At 51.5% G+C, this 15,989-nt stretch overlaps 1 protein-coding gene and 1 long non-coding RNA gene across 11 annotated transcripts in view; one reads left to right on the plus strand and one right to left on the minus strand.

Moving 5' to 3' along the window:
• Positions 1-12,195, plus strand: part of LOC109276978 (uncharacterized) — a 19,906-nt gene extending 7,711 nt beyond the window's left edge. Inside the window, exons 1-4 of one of the 6 annotated variants that reach the window (XR_008418820.1) lie at positions 3,877-3,990; positions 5,693-5,918; positions 9,724-11,333; positions 11,523-12,195. This is a non-coding gene — a long non-coding RNA (uncharacterized LOC109276978). Of the gene's footprint in view, positions 1-1,058; positions 1,320-2,523; positions 2,847-3,876; positions 3,991-5,692; positions 5,919-9,723 lie in introns of those variants that run through there. The other 5 variants (XR_008418821.1, XR_008418823.1, XR_008418822.1 and 2 more) reach the window with 5 other exon arrangements.
• RAB37 (RAB37, member RAS oncogene family) overlaps positions 1-15,989 on the minus strand; it is a 55,137-nt gene that overhangs the window by 4,523 nt on the left and 34,625 nt on the right. Inside the window, exons 2-3 of one of the 5 annotated variants that reach the window (XM_019466321.2) lie at positions 7,345-7,455; positions 953-1,063 (exon numbers count right to left, since the gene is read on the minus strand). In XM_019466321.2, the coding sequence (XP_019321866.1) occupies positions 953-1,063; positions 7,345-7,455 (222 nt within the window). Of the gene's footprint in view, positions 1-952; positions 1,064-3,881; positions 3,988-4,127; positions 4,385-7,344; positions 7,456-15,989 lie in introns of those variants that run through there. The other 4 variants (XM_053893057.1, XM_053893055.1, XM_053893056.1 and 1 more) reach the window with 4 other exon arrangements.

A 15,989-nucleotide genomic window follows, 5' to 3' on the forward strand; every position in this document is an offset into this window, starting at 1 on the left:
CTCCCCAGGGCTAAAGGGGGTGCGGTGAGCCCGGGAGGCATCTCCAGCCAGATCACCCCTTCAGGGCAGCAGAACCCTGTCTCCAAATATCCCCATGACACAGTTCTCCCTTCTGGGGACTTGTCTGCTCACATGCCAGGGCCGGAGCCCAAGAACCTGCCTGACTCTCCCTAGACCTCAGCAGGCAGCACAGGACTGGGGGAGCCCCCGCCTCTTTCCCACTTCCACTCGGCTCTCCTGGAGCTCCGCCCCATCCTGCCAAGGGAGCCCTTAGAGATAAGAAGCGCCCCCCCCCCCCCCCCCCCAGCATCCTGGGCACTACAGAGGCTGGATCAGCAGAATCTGCTTTCCCCTAGCTGCTCACTAGTTCTCCAGAGGGAAGCTTCAGTTCTCCTCCCATTGGGAGGGAGGCACCCAGCCTCTGCACAGCCTCCTTCCCCCCACCCTCCAGCCTGGGTTAGACCTTACTCTCCCGGAAACTTTGTGCTATGTCCCTGCTGCAGATCTGTAAACATGGGTTCCTCAAGACGAGAGGGAGGGAGCCTGGTGAGCTGCTCTCTCCCCACAGGGCCAGCCTGGCTCTTCAACCTAATGTAGTGCTGTGCTTCTGGGAACTCCAGAAAGACAGGGAGACCTCTGAGGCCTTGCCAGAAGGGCCCAGCTCAAGGGGCAAAGAGCAAGGGGACCGAAGGCCAGGAAACTCAGCTCACACCCTGGGATGTGTCTGCCCTGTTCTGGGGCAGAATTGTAAGACTTATCCTATAGGTGGGCAAGGAGCCCACCATGCCCAGACTCCTTGAACCTGGCCACCTCTGTGGTCCCTGGTGCCCTCTGGACAGTGAGCCACAGAAGCTTTGAGGAGCCAGGGCAGGCAAGGAGAGGACAGAACCCTGGGCCTGAGCTGTGGTCCCCCTGGCTTGCTGCTGGCAGGAGGAGCCTACAGCCACCTCACCCTGAAGTCTATGCCGACGGTGGCTAGGAAGGTCCCGGACAGGAAGGCCCCGTCTTTGAATTGGATCAGGAAACAGGTTTTGCCAACGCCTGAGTCTCCCAGAAGCATCACCTAGGAGATGGGGGCAGAGGCAGTTAATGGGGAGTTGGGTCAAATTTCTGGGCATCCAGGGAGAGAGGCCCTAGAAAGAGGGGCAGAGGGCCAGGGACGGATGCTGTCAGCACTGAGGGGCACCTGCTTCTGGAAAGCCCGCTGCTGCCTTCACCCTGCCTCTCCTTGGCTCAGCTCATTTCTCAGGCCCTCCCTCTGACTCTCTTGTCCTCACCCAATTTCCTGGAAGCCTGTGTTGAGACCTCAGCACTAACAGGTGAGCAACTGTGCTTGGTGGCCCCAAAGAACCACCACACTTACATGGTCTAGACTCTGGCCCCATTCTCCCCTTGCCACACCAAGCTGGGATTCCCTCTCTGTCAGTGTGGATTCTGCATGTGTGCGCCTGGGTGGATGGGGCTATACTGCCCAGAAGGGAAGTGTTAATACCATGGACAGGGATTCCCACCCACAGGAGGGTATCAGATCTGATGGGGGAGGGCACTGTCATTTGCAAGGGCATATTCTAAAATTACGACTGCTGTTTTTTTTTTTTTTTTTTTGTCACAACATTTACCTGGAATTTTCTAATGACATTTAATGTTTACAAAAGGGTTGCATGAACTAGGGAGGGTTGAAATTGATACTGAAATGGGGAGACAATGAATCTGAAGTTCCTTCTGCAGAAACCTCTCCAGTGGGACAAATGGCAGCAAACTGGCATCCCCGGGTCCCTGTAGGGGAGGGAGTGTGGGTGTGTGTGTGTCTCTCCCCTTTATTCTTGGCCAGTCACTGCTCATCTATCTTCTTTTGAGGACAAGTGGGGGCAGGGGAAGGGAGCCCTCTGTCCAGTCATTCCTCAATCTTGGAGACCAGAGGTCTGGACTAATGCTGGAACTTTCCCAGTTGGCTGCTTACATACTTAAAGGATTGAGCATAGACTAGGCTTGAGTTACTTTTGAGGCTCTGACCTTGACAACGGAGGCCAGAGGCTTTTCTGCTGTGGGCACGATGTACTGGGATTAGCTAGCTTTGGTGGAAAGGTAAAGGGTCTGAGCAAAAGGGATACAGAGGCTGGGGTCCTGGCTTCTAAATGGCCTACTGAGGGACGTTAGGAAGATTTCTTAACCCTTATGTGGCATGGTTTCCACGGTGACCAGAAGGGAGAAAGGGTGATTTCATTGAGGCCTCTTTAGAGTTGGTTAACGCCTAGGACCAATAAACTGCCTAAGACTCGGGAAAGAGCGGCCCAGGGCTGGGTAGGGCCTGCCTGTGGCCCCCATTCCCTCTAATTGGGTCCAAGGAGCTCCAGCCAGGCTCTTCCCAGGCTGGCCTGCACTCAGTCTCCTGGGGCAAGCCTGGGGGAAGCAGGCTGCTGGAGGCCACGGGTCAACTCTCCACAGATGCTGCTTGGCCCAGGGAGGTGGGGCGGGGGGGCGGAGGGGGGTTGGTGGAGAGCTGGGGGCTGGGGAGCCCTTGGAGCCTGCGCTGCTCCCTGGCTCCTGCATCCTAGCCCTTGAGCGGGGAGGAGGGAGGGTGACTCCAGTATACTTTACAGATCACGACCGCCTTAAACAAAAGATGCCCACCACCACCCACCCAGCCAGGCAATTCTACCAAACACAAACAGCTGCCCAGCCTTGCCACCTCCTTGGCAAATGGCCCAGCTGGACTGTCAGGCCAGGAGGTCAGGTGGTCCCCACCAGCCTAGGGGCTGGCCCTTAGCAGCTCCCCCTTCCCTGAAGGCACAGGGGCCCATTTCCTGCCACCAGCCCACACAGGACGCCTATCTTAACGGCTCTGGGTGAGTAAGTGACTTACAGACTGGCTTCCCCTGAAACAAGGGGGGGTGGAGGCCTCAGTTCCTGGTGAGAGTGAGCCTGGGGTGGGGGTGGGGGAGGGAACCGAGGCACAGAAAGAGGCAGGTCTCTTTCAAGGCCACGCAGCATGAGGCAGGGCAGCCCTCACTCATCCCCAAACTTGCAGAGGAAGATTGGAAGCCCTGCGCTCCCTCAGCACCTCTTTCAGAGTTCTGGGTACCCGCCTCCGCCATGTGCCCCAGGGTGGGGGTGGGTGGGGTGGGGAGGTGTCTGTCCTCCACCTTCACCTGCTTCTGTAACAGGGCAGCCCTCTAGAGGAAACCGGCCTCAGAGAGCTGACTTCAGCTCCCCCATGGGGCACTTGTGATGAAGCAACAAAATCTTTCTCAGGTTCTAAAAATTCCCAGGTGGGCCTGCATTTTGGTTAGCAACATCCTCCTGGAGGAAGGCGGGAGGAAATGGCTGCAGCAGTGGAAAGGGAAGGGGTACGGCTTGGGGGCAGCTGGGGACCTAAAGAACTTCAGGCCTAAGGCCTTGAAACTGGATGTTAAGTCTCAGGGGAGAGCTTAGCTGGGAAAAGGGCGTTAACGACAACTGCTCCGCCGCCAGGGGGCGTCCTCTCTGCGTCTCCAGGCATCCCTATTTCCCAGCATTCGGGATGCCTGTGCCCAGGAGGGTTGAGCGCTTAACCTTTACGCAGAGGCATGGGGTTCCCGGGAGATCATATCGCCGGGGGTGTGCAGAAGGAAATTGGGTTGGGGTCCGCTGTGTGGGGCAGTCAGTCAATCGCTCCTTCCGACCTTCCTCTTCCCACCCTCGCTGAGCCAGCCCAGACGTCGGCAGTCTCCACCCTTCCTCCCTGCTCCGGGAGACCCGGCTCCCTGGGGGAAGGGCTGAAGGCAACGCAGACGCAGCCAGCCAAGAGGCTTGGGCCAGGGTCTCAGGGCAAAGGGCGTGGGAAGGGCTGGCCCTCAGAGCCGGTTGGGAAGTCCCCAGTACTGGGCACAGTGCCCACCCACCTTGCCCGTGACATCGTAGCTCGGACTGGAGGGCGGGGAGTGCTCGGGCGCCTCTCCATCCCGGGTGGCAGCGGCGCCAGACATGCCCGTCACGTCCCCTGGACGAGAGGTGAGCTAGGACTGGTGGCGGGCGGGGGACAGCGCTGGGACCTCCCCGCCTTAGGCTCCACCCAATCCTTCCCCCCTCCACCGCCCCAGCCCGGACCCCCACAGGCTCCTCCCTATGTCTCGCCACCCCGAAGATACTTGCCTGGTGCAGGCTGTCTCGCGAGGGCGCGCACAACCACAGGTCAGCGCCAGAGGGTCAGGCGTGCCCCGAGCAAATTGGGCCGGCTTCGTGCTCCGAAGACGTGGAACGAATCCAGCCCGAGGACCGGTCCCCAAAGGTCGCAGGCTGCCCGGGCTAGGTTCCCACAGGGAGCCGTCTCCGGAAACCTAGCCTGTAGCGCTAGGTCTGGCAGCGCTGCGACCCAGGGTTCCGCGCCCCGGTTCCCGCTGCCGCTGCACAGCGCGGCCTGCAGGGGGCGCCCGAGCCCCGGCCAGCTGGCGGCCGACGGGCGTCCCCCGGTCGCGGTTGGGGTGGGGGTGAGGTTGTGGGCTGGGAAGGCCCCGGGGCAGCGAGGCACGATTTTTGAGAGGAGGCGTGCATTCTGAGCACAGCGCTCAGGCAGTTTTGCTTTTGCTAATGGACCCCAGCCCGAGCTCCTCTGGATGTAATTTTATTTACCCACCAGAATTCACCTTGCAGCACATTTACAACTGTGGCTTTTCGCGGCCCCTGGTGGGTGCTAGGGTTTTGACCCTTTAGCACAGATCACCTCTCATTTCTCCCTGACCTGTTGGGCTGTGCCCGGAATGGTCCAGCATGGGAAAGCCTCCCCCGACTCCAAACCTCCCAATCTCGGCACCCCTGAAGGCAGGGCTGGCCCTATTCACCTGTGCTCCTCAGCCCCTGTCCCTGAGCAGGCCTTAAATATTTAGTAGTAAATGAATTCATGGAGTCGTGGATCATTTTGAGCAGTCTCAAGGACAACCCAGGAATCCTGCAGTTCCTGGTGGCAGACAGTGGGAGTGTGGCCTGGGCGGCCCCGCCCTGCGCTTCAGGGGCTAACCATTTCATTACTCCTGTGCCAACATTCTGCACAAGCACCCACAGCTTACCATGGAACTGGGTGGCTGCATTACAGCGGGACTGACCGAAGGCTGTGTCGGGGGAGAAGGGCATCAGTACCTCTTGACTTAGGTGCTGGGGGTAAAGCACAAGGGGCAGATGTGGCTTATGGGTGACTAGAGGCCTGGTGGGGACTGTGTGTACACATTCCTCTAGCCCTGTGAGTCTTGGCATTGGCCAGAGCTATTTTCTGGAGCTGGGCTTGCCATAACCTCTTGTGTACATAGGGTGGGGCTCAGAGAGCCACCTACAGGATCAGAACTCTGCAGATGTGCATTTATTGCCTGCTATTCAGAGGGAAGAGTCTCTTACTGCAAATACAACCTCAGTCCATTCAGTGTCTCGGGCTCTAAGCTCCTGAGGGCTCACACGGGAACCCCGCAGGGGCAAACGTTTTCAGAGCCAGAGGGTAATGGCCGACGAGAAATGAGAGAAAGGAAGTGACATGGCCCTCGCTCACCTTCCACTGTAAACCACACTGTTACGGGTGTCCTTCAAAGCCTCTATTGAGGTCCCAGCCCCTAGTCCCTCAGAATGTGACCTTATTTGGAAAGGGGGTTGGTGCAGGTATGATTAGTTAAGGTGAAGTCATACAGGAATAGGGTAAGCCCCTAATCCAACATGACTGATGTCCTTATAGGAAGAGGAGCGGACACGCAGGGAGAAGCCGGCCATGTGAACACAGATGCAGAGATCCGAGTGGTGTATTTACAAGCCAACAAATGGCGAGCATCGCCAGAAGCCACCAGAAGCTGGAGGAGGCAAAGGAGACCCCCGCCTCCCGCCCCCCAGAGCCTTCAGAGGGCTTCTAACTTCCAGCTGTGGTTTGTGTTGTTGGCTCAACCAAGATCCTCCTTTGTCCTGTGGTAGGTTTGGGAGAGCCAGATCTGTCCTGTCTCCGCCTGCTTTGGGCTCTCAGTGTGATTACACACTTTCTTCCTTCTGATGGGCCAGTCGTCTAGCCTTTCTTACCAGGCTAGTGGCAAAATTTGGAGGTCCCACCCCTCCGCATCTGTGGGGTGTGAGTCACAGTCTTTAGGTCCGCATCCACACCAACATTCATCCCACTGTGCACCCTCTGAGTCTGACAGGCAGAAGGATGGGCACGGAGTGGGGGAGAAGGCTGGTGGCTGTGAGGGCTCCCCCGACCTTGTGTGCGGAGGGGCAGACTGGGCATGGGCCTGAGGTGGGGGATGCCTGGTGTGGCAGCCTGGTCCAAGGCTTCAGGAATTGTCTGGGAAGCCTTGCTCTCCTGCGACTCAGCCCTGCCCTTCCCAGCATTCTGGAGCCTGCTCATGGGAGAACCCTGCACTCTCTGGCCAGGCTGTCATTTCTGTTTTACTCTGAATCCCGGCCACCATGAGTCCTCGCCTTCCTTGCTGTGACCCAACCAGAAAGCCTAGTTTCTGGGGTTCCCCTTCTCTCTTCCCGCCAGTGTGACCATCCCAGTCCCGAGTGTGGTCCTACAGGCTCTGTGCCCTGCTCTGTCCTGATCCCGAGGAGATCCAGGAAGAGACAGAGTGCTAAAAACAGAACTTTGACCCTTGGCCTGCCAGCTCCCTAGGACCCATGTGACAGTGTTAAATTTGGACTGTGCTTAAAATTTTAAGCCGTCCCTTTGCCTCTCCATATTCTTCTTGCCCTAGAAAGTAGACCTGAGCAATCTATATCAAGATATCCTTTCTAGGGGTGCCTGGGTGGCTGAGTCGGTTAAGCATCTGACTCTTGATTTTAGCTCAGGTCATGATCTCACAGTTCGTGAGTCTGAGCCCCGCGTTGGCCTCCATGCTGACTGCATGGACCCTGCGTGGGATTCTCTCTCCCCACCCCTCTCAAAATAAATAAATAAACTTAAAAAAGGAGGCATTCTTTCTAGTTTCCAGTTGTGTTCAGCCAAAGGGGAGCCCCAGGAGATGTGGGAACAGGAGGAGAGCAGGGTAGGGGGGGAGCTGACTTGTATCCTGGGCTAGCTCCGGGAGGGTTACCATGAGTTGCCGTGTTCCTCCACTGAGGGTCACAGGTCCTGCCGGCCAGCTCTCTCCATGAAGCCTTGTGTCCCTGAGCTCTGGCTTCGGTTCCCTCCCCTCATTTTTTTAGGCTAGGGTTGGAGTGGAGGCCCTGTGTATGCACGGCCACTGCACCATGCCTCCTGGTTCCCCGACACCCTGCTTCCACCTTGGTAAGTAGTCTTCTTGTTAAACCTCCCTGAATGATCCAATGTGAGTGTCCACCTGCTTCCTTCTGGGACCCTCACAGATACACACCGGGGCCCCAGAGTCTGGGAGGGCTTACTGTGAATCCGATGCCCACGGTGGCCGAGAAGGAGCCAGGGATGAACTTGCCCTGGTCGAACTGAACCAGCAGAGATGTCTTCCCCACACCGCTGTCACCCACCAGGATGGTCTGAAAGGGAGCAAGAGAGGGGTGAGCGTCTGCAGTGTGCATGGGGCTTCTGAGATGCCATTGTGGCTGTGGGAGCAGGCTCCTTCTAATGCGCGCACACACACACACACACAGAACTCTTGATTTCCTATCAAAGTCACTGAAGAGGCATGAAAGCATAGGAGAAACCTTGTCACCCCATGTTGATGAACATCTGAAGGGACCATGAGAACTTGCCTCTCAGACTTCCGACCAAGAGGGCATACTGACTGACACCCACTGTGCTCTCCGTGGTCCCCCACAGTGTGCTTGCACTGAGGCCGTGCTTCTTACTGGCAGTTCCCAGCCAAAGGCACAGTATGGTAGGGGCACTGAGGCAGGTCTGTCACTGGGAGACACAAGATTCCCCTAACGGCCAAATTTGGCTTGAGGATTTCCTCACCATTTCACGGATCCTTCCAGAGACTTTCACACAACCTTCCTGCCCTTTCTCCTTCGCTTGGGGTCATACCTGCCTCATGATCTGCGGGCTCTCCCCACCTCTCCCAGCTTCCTACCCGATTTCTTTCATAAGTATTTCACCTAATAAAATCCTTGCACTTGTAATTCCCTTTGGCACCAGCTTCTCGGAAGAGAATGTCTGGAGACATGCCTTGGGAAGAGTTTATACTTGGCCATGGAGCATGGCATTGGAGACAGAGCATTTCAAGGGAAACAGAGTTTCAGAAAGAAGAGCCTGGCTACTTTTGTACATGAAGGAAGCAGTGGGGAGAATTAGCCTGGGAGGTCAGGTGCTATATTTGGAAGAAAATCATAAGCAACAGACAGGAAATATACATGCACCTGGAGGCCTGGGACTCAACAAGCTCTCAAAGAATGGATGAATGAATGAATGAATGAATGAGTGGGTAAATGCCTTAGTTTCAAAATGGATAGTAGCTACTTTCCAAAGACAACCCTTCAAGATCACTGGAAAGGCTTAAGAGATGCCAACTTTAGCTGGACTTGTAAAACCATAAAGATATAAAAACCCCAAAATGTAAAAGCGTAATGATGGACAGGTTCTCCTGGGGTTGGACCCATGGTCCCAACACTGTTTGGCTTTGACAGTGGCACTGAGCTAGCAGCAGGGCAAACATGGGATTGTTTGTGATGTTGACTTTGAATGTCCCCTGACTGTGGTCCCCCACACCCATTTCCAAACCAAATTCGATTCAGCTTTTATTTCCTCCTGGGTTAAAGGGCTCCATTTGCTTGTTGTGTGCAGTGGCTTTAATAATTTACATCTCAGGGGCCCTGGGTGGCTCAGTCAGTTAAGCTTCAGCTTAGGGCATGATCTTGAGGCTCATGGCTTTGAGCCCCACCTCCGGCTCTATGCTGACAGTGTGGAGCCTACTTGGGATTCTCTCTCTTTCCCTCTCTTCCTGCCCCTCCCTCACTTGCACTTTCTCTCTCTCTCAAAAACAAGTAAATGAAAACAATATAATAATTTACATCTCAAATCCAATTTCCTCAGGCTTGAAGAGGGGCTTCCTAGAGAGACTATTCCAGAATGTAAAGGTTCAGTCCGCTCATGTCCACCTTCTTCATTTATTAAAGGATATAATGTATTGACATTCTTTTCCCCTTTATTCTTTTCCTTTTCACGGGGAAGGATTCCCTTTCTTCTCTCCTCATATGAAAACATTTCCATCTTAATGGGAATTTCTCTGGTTTAGTGGGAACATGGTTCATGGTGACAAGGTTCAGCATTTCAGGTCCTGCTGAATCCTGTCTGGGGGCAGGGGCAGGATGCTGCCGCCATGTTTTGGTGCAGAACTTCTGAGAATCCTATGTTCAAACCTGGCTTCTTGGTTGGGAGGAAGATATATGTGTCAAGGTAGGAAGTAAGAAGATAGGATACACTTGATTTGATCAAATTAAAAAAAAATTTAATGTTTATTTATTTTTGAGAGAGAGAGAGAGAGAGAGCATGAGCTGGGGAGGAGCAGAGAGAGAGGGAGACACAGAATCTGAAGCAGGCTCCAGGCTCTGAGATGTCAGCACAAAGCCCGAGGCGGGACTTGAACCCACAAATCGCGAGATCATGACTTGAGCTGAAGTCAGACGCTTAACTGAATGAGCCACCAAGGTGCCTCTTGATTTAATCATTTTAAGCTGGCATTTAGAATAATAAAATATTGAGACATGTGGTCTATGGGTGTCCATTTGTATTCTAAACGTTATGAATGAGGCTGCCTAAGTCCATTACCTTAGATACACTATGGAGTTATTCTCTTCACTCAACAGCTGCCAGGATTTTCCTGAAGATTCTCCAGGTTGGCCCCAAATCTCACTGCTTGGAGAAGCTGAATGTCAACTTTGGATCCAGAATTTCCATTGCACCTTCCCTCCTCTGAAGCATTTGTGAAAATGTTAATTAATCGTGGTTCAAACAGAGACCTCTGTGCCAACTCTGCCACCATTCAGACAAGTGTTTCCGTTCTGTCTTAAGTCAGTTGGTTTATGTTTGTATTTGGCTCCATCCATTCCAAAAGGAATTTGAGGAATTCAAAACTCGCCTACACCAGAGGCCAGGTAATGATACCGCCTGAAGCAATCTTCCACTCCAGAGTGACCTGGCTTGTTCCTATATCTGAGCGTTACATTTGCTTTTAGATTTCCTGGCATCCACGACAAAATGGGAAGCCAGATGGGGTATGTAGTACTTGTTGCCTGAGTCTTCTCAATGAGTGAGTATTTTCTGCCGGCATGGGATGTGGAGAGGAATCTCTTATGTGGATTCTTACACGAGGGGCCTCTAGTGACAAAATGGAAGAGTTGGGATTTTGCAGAGAAGGTGAAGCTTTTCCTATAGCTTTTCTATTGACTCTTTTTTTTATATAAAATTTTTAAAAATGTTTATTCATTTTTGAGAGACAGAGAGAGACAGAGCATGAGCAGGGAAGGGGCAGAGAGAGAGAGGGAGACGCAGAATCCGAAGCAGGCTCCAGGCTCTGAGCTGTCAGCACAGAGCCCGACACGGGGCTTGAACTCACGAATTGTGAGATCATGACCTGAGCCGAAGTTGGGCGCTCAACCGACTGAGCCACCCAAGTGCCCCTCTATTGACTCCTGCTAAAAACCAGGGCCTGACATTAAATCGCACTTCAGCAGACACTTCTCAGTGGGAGCTGGGCAAATGTTGCCTAAGCGCTCTGCTTTCCTGTGACTTCCTGACTCAAGGGGAACACTTAGAAAACCTAGGTGAATGGGTGGTTACCATGGCTCCTAATTGACTCTGAGCCACCTTCTTAATCAGACAGGGAATTCAGATGCCATAAAAAAAAAGATAGATCTGACTGTACAGACATAAAAATGTCCTGGTTGACAGAAGATACCAAAATGAAATGAGAAATGATGGAGAGGAAATATTTGCAAGATGTATGACAGACAAAGGGTTAATACACGTAGTGGTGTAAAGAGCTCTCAAAAGAAAATCTCAGTAGGAAAGTGAAGAATACGAGTACATAGATTTTGTGTGTGTGTGTGTGTGTGTGTGTATGTGTAAATGTGTGTAAATGTGTCAACCTGGCCAGGCTATAGCATGTAGTTATTCAATTAAATACGAATCTCTATGTTGCTGTGAAGGTATGTTATAGAAGTACAGATTATATATTACAGATATACAATCGGTTGACTTGTAAATCTTCAATAATCTGGATGGGCCTTATCCAGTTAATTGAAAGAACTTAGAGCAAAACTGAGGAAGAAGAAATTCTGTTCAAAATTGTAGCATCAGCTTCTCCCTGAGAATTTTCAGCCTGCCAGTCTACCCTACAGATTTTGGACAGGCCAGCCCCCCAGAGTCACGAAAGCCAATTCCTTGAACTAAACATCTCTCAGTATACTTCATCCTGGTATGTTTCTCTGAATCAATATAACATATAATGCTTTGGTAAAAGTATGATAAGGGTCAACATTGGCTGAGAGTTGGGGAAACAGACACTCGTACTTACACCATTGGTGGGAACCTACGTTGGGGCATTTGGAAGAGCAGCTGACAATATCTACTGAAGCTACAAATGCAAATTCCTTTGTCTCAACAGTTCTATGGCTTTAGTGCACAAGTTCACCAAGATATGTGTACAAGGATGTTCATCGCAGCATTTGTAAGCGCAAATAATCCAGCAATTGGGACTGCTTAAATAAACTGTAGGGGCGCCTGGGTGGCTCAGTCAGTTGAGCGTCCGACTTCAGCTCAGGTCACGATCTCGAGGTCTGTGAGTTCGAGCCCCGCGTTGGGCTCTGTGCTGACGGCTTGGAGCCTGGAGCCTGCTTCCGATTCTGTGTCTCCCTCTCTCTCTGCTCCTCCCCTGCTCACACTCTGTCTCTCTCTCAAAAATAAATAAAGATTAAAAAAAACTGAACTGTAGAATATCCATGTAGTGCAATACTGCGAAGCTGATAAAAGAATGAGGTAGGGGTGCCTGTCTGGCTGGCTCTGTTGGTAAAGCATGGGACTCTTGATCTCAGGGTTGTTGAGTTCAAGCCCCACATTGAGTGTAGAGATTACTTAAAAAAAAAAGAAAAAAAGAATGAGGTAGATCTATATGTGCTGTTTGGGAAAAATGATATTACGGAGTAAAAAAAGGGGCAGAAAGATATGCTTGTGTGCTGACTTATGTTGACTTCAGCTAGATACACAATGGGATTATATGGGTGTGTATGCTTCTCTATAGGGAGGCAGCAGAGACCGACAGTGGCTACCTTTGAGCTTCTGGGGTGGTGGGGTGGGGAATGGGGGTGGGGAAAAGACTTACTTTTCGCTTTATCTCTACCTTATTTATTTAATTATTTTATTTAATGTTTATTTCTTTATTTTTGAGAGAGAGAGAGAGAGAGAGCATGCGCAAGCTGGGGAGGAGCAGAGAGAGAGAGGGAGACAGAGAATCTGAAGCAGTCTCCAGGCTCCGAGCCATCAGCACAAGCCCGACGCGGGGCTCGAACTCACAGACCGCGAGATCATGACCTGAGCCGAAGTCGGACGCTCAACCGACTGAGCCACCCAGGCACCCCTAATTACCTTTTAAAGAAAAGTGTTAACAGGGAGTATTTCAGAGTGGGCATTATCAGTCATGTTTTCTTTTTGTACTTTTCTGTATTAAAAATCCCTAGTAAGTGTAATAAAGTGGTTGACGAAGTAAATTCATACATGAGTGATCCTTTACTTAACCTGGAATAAATTGCTTTTCCACAGAAAAGAGTAAAACATTGGTTCTGGATATATATATATATATATATATATATATATATATATATATATATTTTCATGTCCAGTGCAGAACCCAATGTGGGGCTTGAACTCACAACCCTGAGATCAAGACCTGAGCTGAGATCAAGAGTCTGACGCTTAACTAACTGAGCCACCAGGGCACCCCCACGTACATGTATTTACCAACAGTTGTCTTTGCATGGGGGGATCAGGAGTGATTTAAAATGCATTCTTCGTGTTCATTTATATTCCATTCTCCTTCTGTAATGAACACACACTCCTTTGTAATTCGGAAATATGTCTGTGTGTGTTGGGAGGCATACTGTGCTGGGTAACTCAAGTAAAAGCAAATAGGAACATTGATGTCTAGCCTAACTGTTGCTGAACAGATGCTTGATTTCATTTTTTCCAAACGAATCTAGCCTGCTACCTTAAAGAAACATCAAGTTTCTGAATGGCAGCAATTTCAGTTTGTGGATTTCAGCGAGTATTACCTTGGATACCGGAGGGGCACGTGGTAAGGCAGCCCATGCTCTGTCCTGAAAATTCATGGGGCTCCTTCACCTCGTACTTGCAGAGGGTTAACCGCCTCTCTGGAGCCCTATGTTTTTCTCAAAAAGAATCTTTGCCTCTGCCCGAGTGCCTGGATAAGAACTTGGTGGAGGGGCGCCTGGGTGGCACAGTCGGTTGAGCGTCCGACTTCAGCCAGGTCACGATCTCGCGGTCTGTGAGTTCGAGCCCCGCGTCAGGCTCTGGGCTGATGGCTCGGAGCCTGGAGCCTGTTTCCGATTCTGTGTCTCCCTCTCTCTCTGCCCCTCCCCCGTTCATGCTCTGTCTCTCTCGTCCCAAAAATAAATTAAAAAAAAAAAAAAGTTGGGAAAAAAAAAAAAAAGAACTTGGTGGAGACTTTGCTTCCCATTCCATAGACTGCAGAAAAAGGGCATTAGATCTGGAAACTGGGAAGGTCAGTGTTACCAGTGACTTGCTTTGTTAGATTAAGTTCCAGTTCCTGATAATACATCCCTTCATTTTGGGGGAACCTATTTTAGAAAAAACCATGGAGCGGATACCCTGCTGACAACCAGCTCAAGGAAGTGCTGTCTTATTAACTCTTGGTTGTCAGGTTCTCTCTTCATTGTGAGCACTGAACAGGATCGAGGGGCAGCTGGCTTCTCTCAACCCATCCAGCAGGAGGCAGGATGGCACGCTTTACGAGCCAGACCCAGGGTTGAATCCTGGCTTTGCCAATTACTAGCGTGTGACCTTGGACAAGTTACTTGCTCTCTGAGCTTAGATCTCTTTATCTGAAAAATGAGAGTAACGTCGCCTTTCCTCTGTATTTGTAGTGAGGACCTGATGTGATAACTGTATAAAATATGGAGCATAGCATGTAGTGGGTACAAAAGATGAGGTGTGGTTGGGTCCCAGGTGAACTGAAAGCGTTCAGAACAGTGGTTGAGAACAATTATGGTTGATGACAGTCCACAGTTCCTTAGCAGACCTTACAGGGCCAGGGTAAGAATGACGACGTGCTGAAAACGGTTCATTTGTTTCTTCGTTTTCCAACAATTATTTATTGAGCATCTATTATGTGCCAAATGTGCTTTTAGCCACTGGGGATACTGCTCTCAGGGATCTTCTAATCCAGAGTGGGAGAGACCCAACAAGACCAGTTCTTTCAGTCCAGGACCTCCTCCACCAGTGAATAGTTTGGGTTCTGAAAATATCGCAGTTTGCGAGTCCACAGTGACTGAGACAAATAGCTTGAGCAAATCTCTGTTCCTTATAACCCGGAGAACCCAAAAAAGGCATCAACATACACGCGCGTCACATCCACACGCGTCCACATGCATTCATGTGTTCACACCAGTTACCATGGCACACACAGTGTGTACACATCTATAACACACACGTGTGCACACGCAGCACTAACAGCACAATACATGTATGTATATATAGCTCCCACACGTGCCTACATATAAACACGGATGCACCACACATGTGTTCATCCATGCATGCACACACACCCACGCATCCACAAGCACTCGTATTCATGCATGTGCATGTGTGCATTCACACGCACACACAGACTCACACACACACACAGGTACTTTTAGGGCAAGGGAGCCTCAGATGATCTACTCAATCCTTTCTTTCATAGATGGGAACGTGGAAGCCCGCGGAGGGAACTGACTCATGCAGAAGTCAATGGCCAAGCTGGGACTAGGGCCTCCAGTATCTCTTTGAGGATGCTGGGTCCCCAGAACAGCCTGACTGTCCTGGAGTCCCCAGAGACATTTGTTTAGAGGAGCAGTCTTGCCACCACTCAGAGACACTCAGATAATTCTCTGTTCTTAAATTTTTTTTTAATGTTTATTTATTTTTGAAGGGGAGAGAGACGGAGTGTGAGTGGGGGGAGGGGCAGAGAGAGAGGGAGACCCAGAACCCGAAGCAGGCTCCGGGCTCCAAGGTGTCAGCACAGAGCCTGATGCGGGACTCTAACCCACAAACCGCGAGATCATGACCTGAGCCAAAGTCGGCTGCTCAACCGACTGAGCCACCCAGGCACTCCTTTGTTCTTGATGCAAAAGGAAATCCTTCTTGGGTAAGCTGGGCCCAGGAGCCAGGGCCAGGCCGCAGGCAGAATTTGGAGCACCTCAGATGCTGGTCGCTCCTTACCGAATATGCCCAAGAAGGGAAAGGTTACCCACAACTCTCCAAACATTTGCCCCCCTCTTTTCCAGGACTGGCCCAACTTGCTTAATTCCTCAGTCATTTCCCCTGGAAGACGAATAGTGTCCGTGTTTGCAGAGGCCAATGTCTCTCAGCATAACCGTACAGTGCCCTGGGCAGAGAACGGGCTTGTCGAGCAGTGGGGACAGAGGACTGACCCGAGCCCTCACTCAGGATTGTTGATCTTAGTTTGGAGATATGTAAAGTGAAAGGCTGTCTCTGGCCACATCCTGGAAAAGCTCGGCTTATCAGCTGGAGTATTTTTCTACGCAAACAAGCCTCCTGTGTACCTGCTCCTTCCTGATCAGGGTGAGAGGGGCTTACGTCCCTCCTTGGGACTCCCTCGCTTCTCAAGATGTCACAGGGTATGCGTGACACAGAGCAAAAGTGGCTCCGGGAGCAGGGGTACGAGAAAGGGCCCTATGGGTTCCTAGCATCTGGGCTCCACCCCAGGGCCTGCTGGGATCCTGATGGGGAGGATGGGGGACGGACATAAAATTGTCAGGAAGAAGGAGTAAGGCAGGCAAAGTTGGTGTTGCCCTTCTTCCTACTTCCACAGGTCGTTATT

Source organism: Panthera pardus, unplaced genomic scaffold (assembly GCF_024362965.1).
Source record: "Panthera pardus isolate Hobbes unplaced genomic scaffold, ASM2436296v1 HiC_scaffold_3, whole genome shotgun sequence".
In the NCBI taxonomy this organism is placed as follows: domain Eukaryota; kingdom Metazoa; phylum Chordata; class Mammalia; order Carnivora; family Felidae; genus Panthera; species Panthera pardus.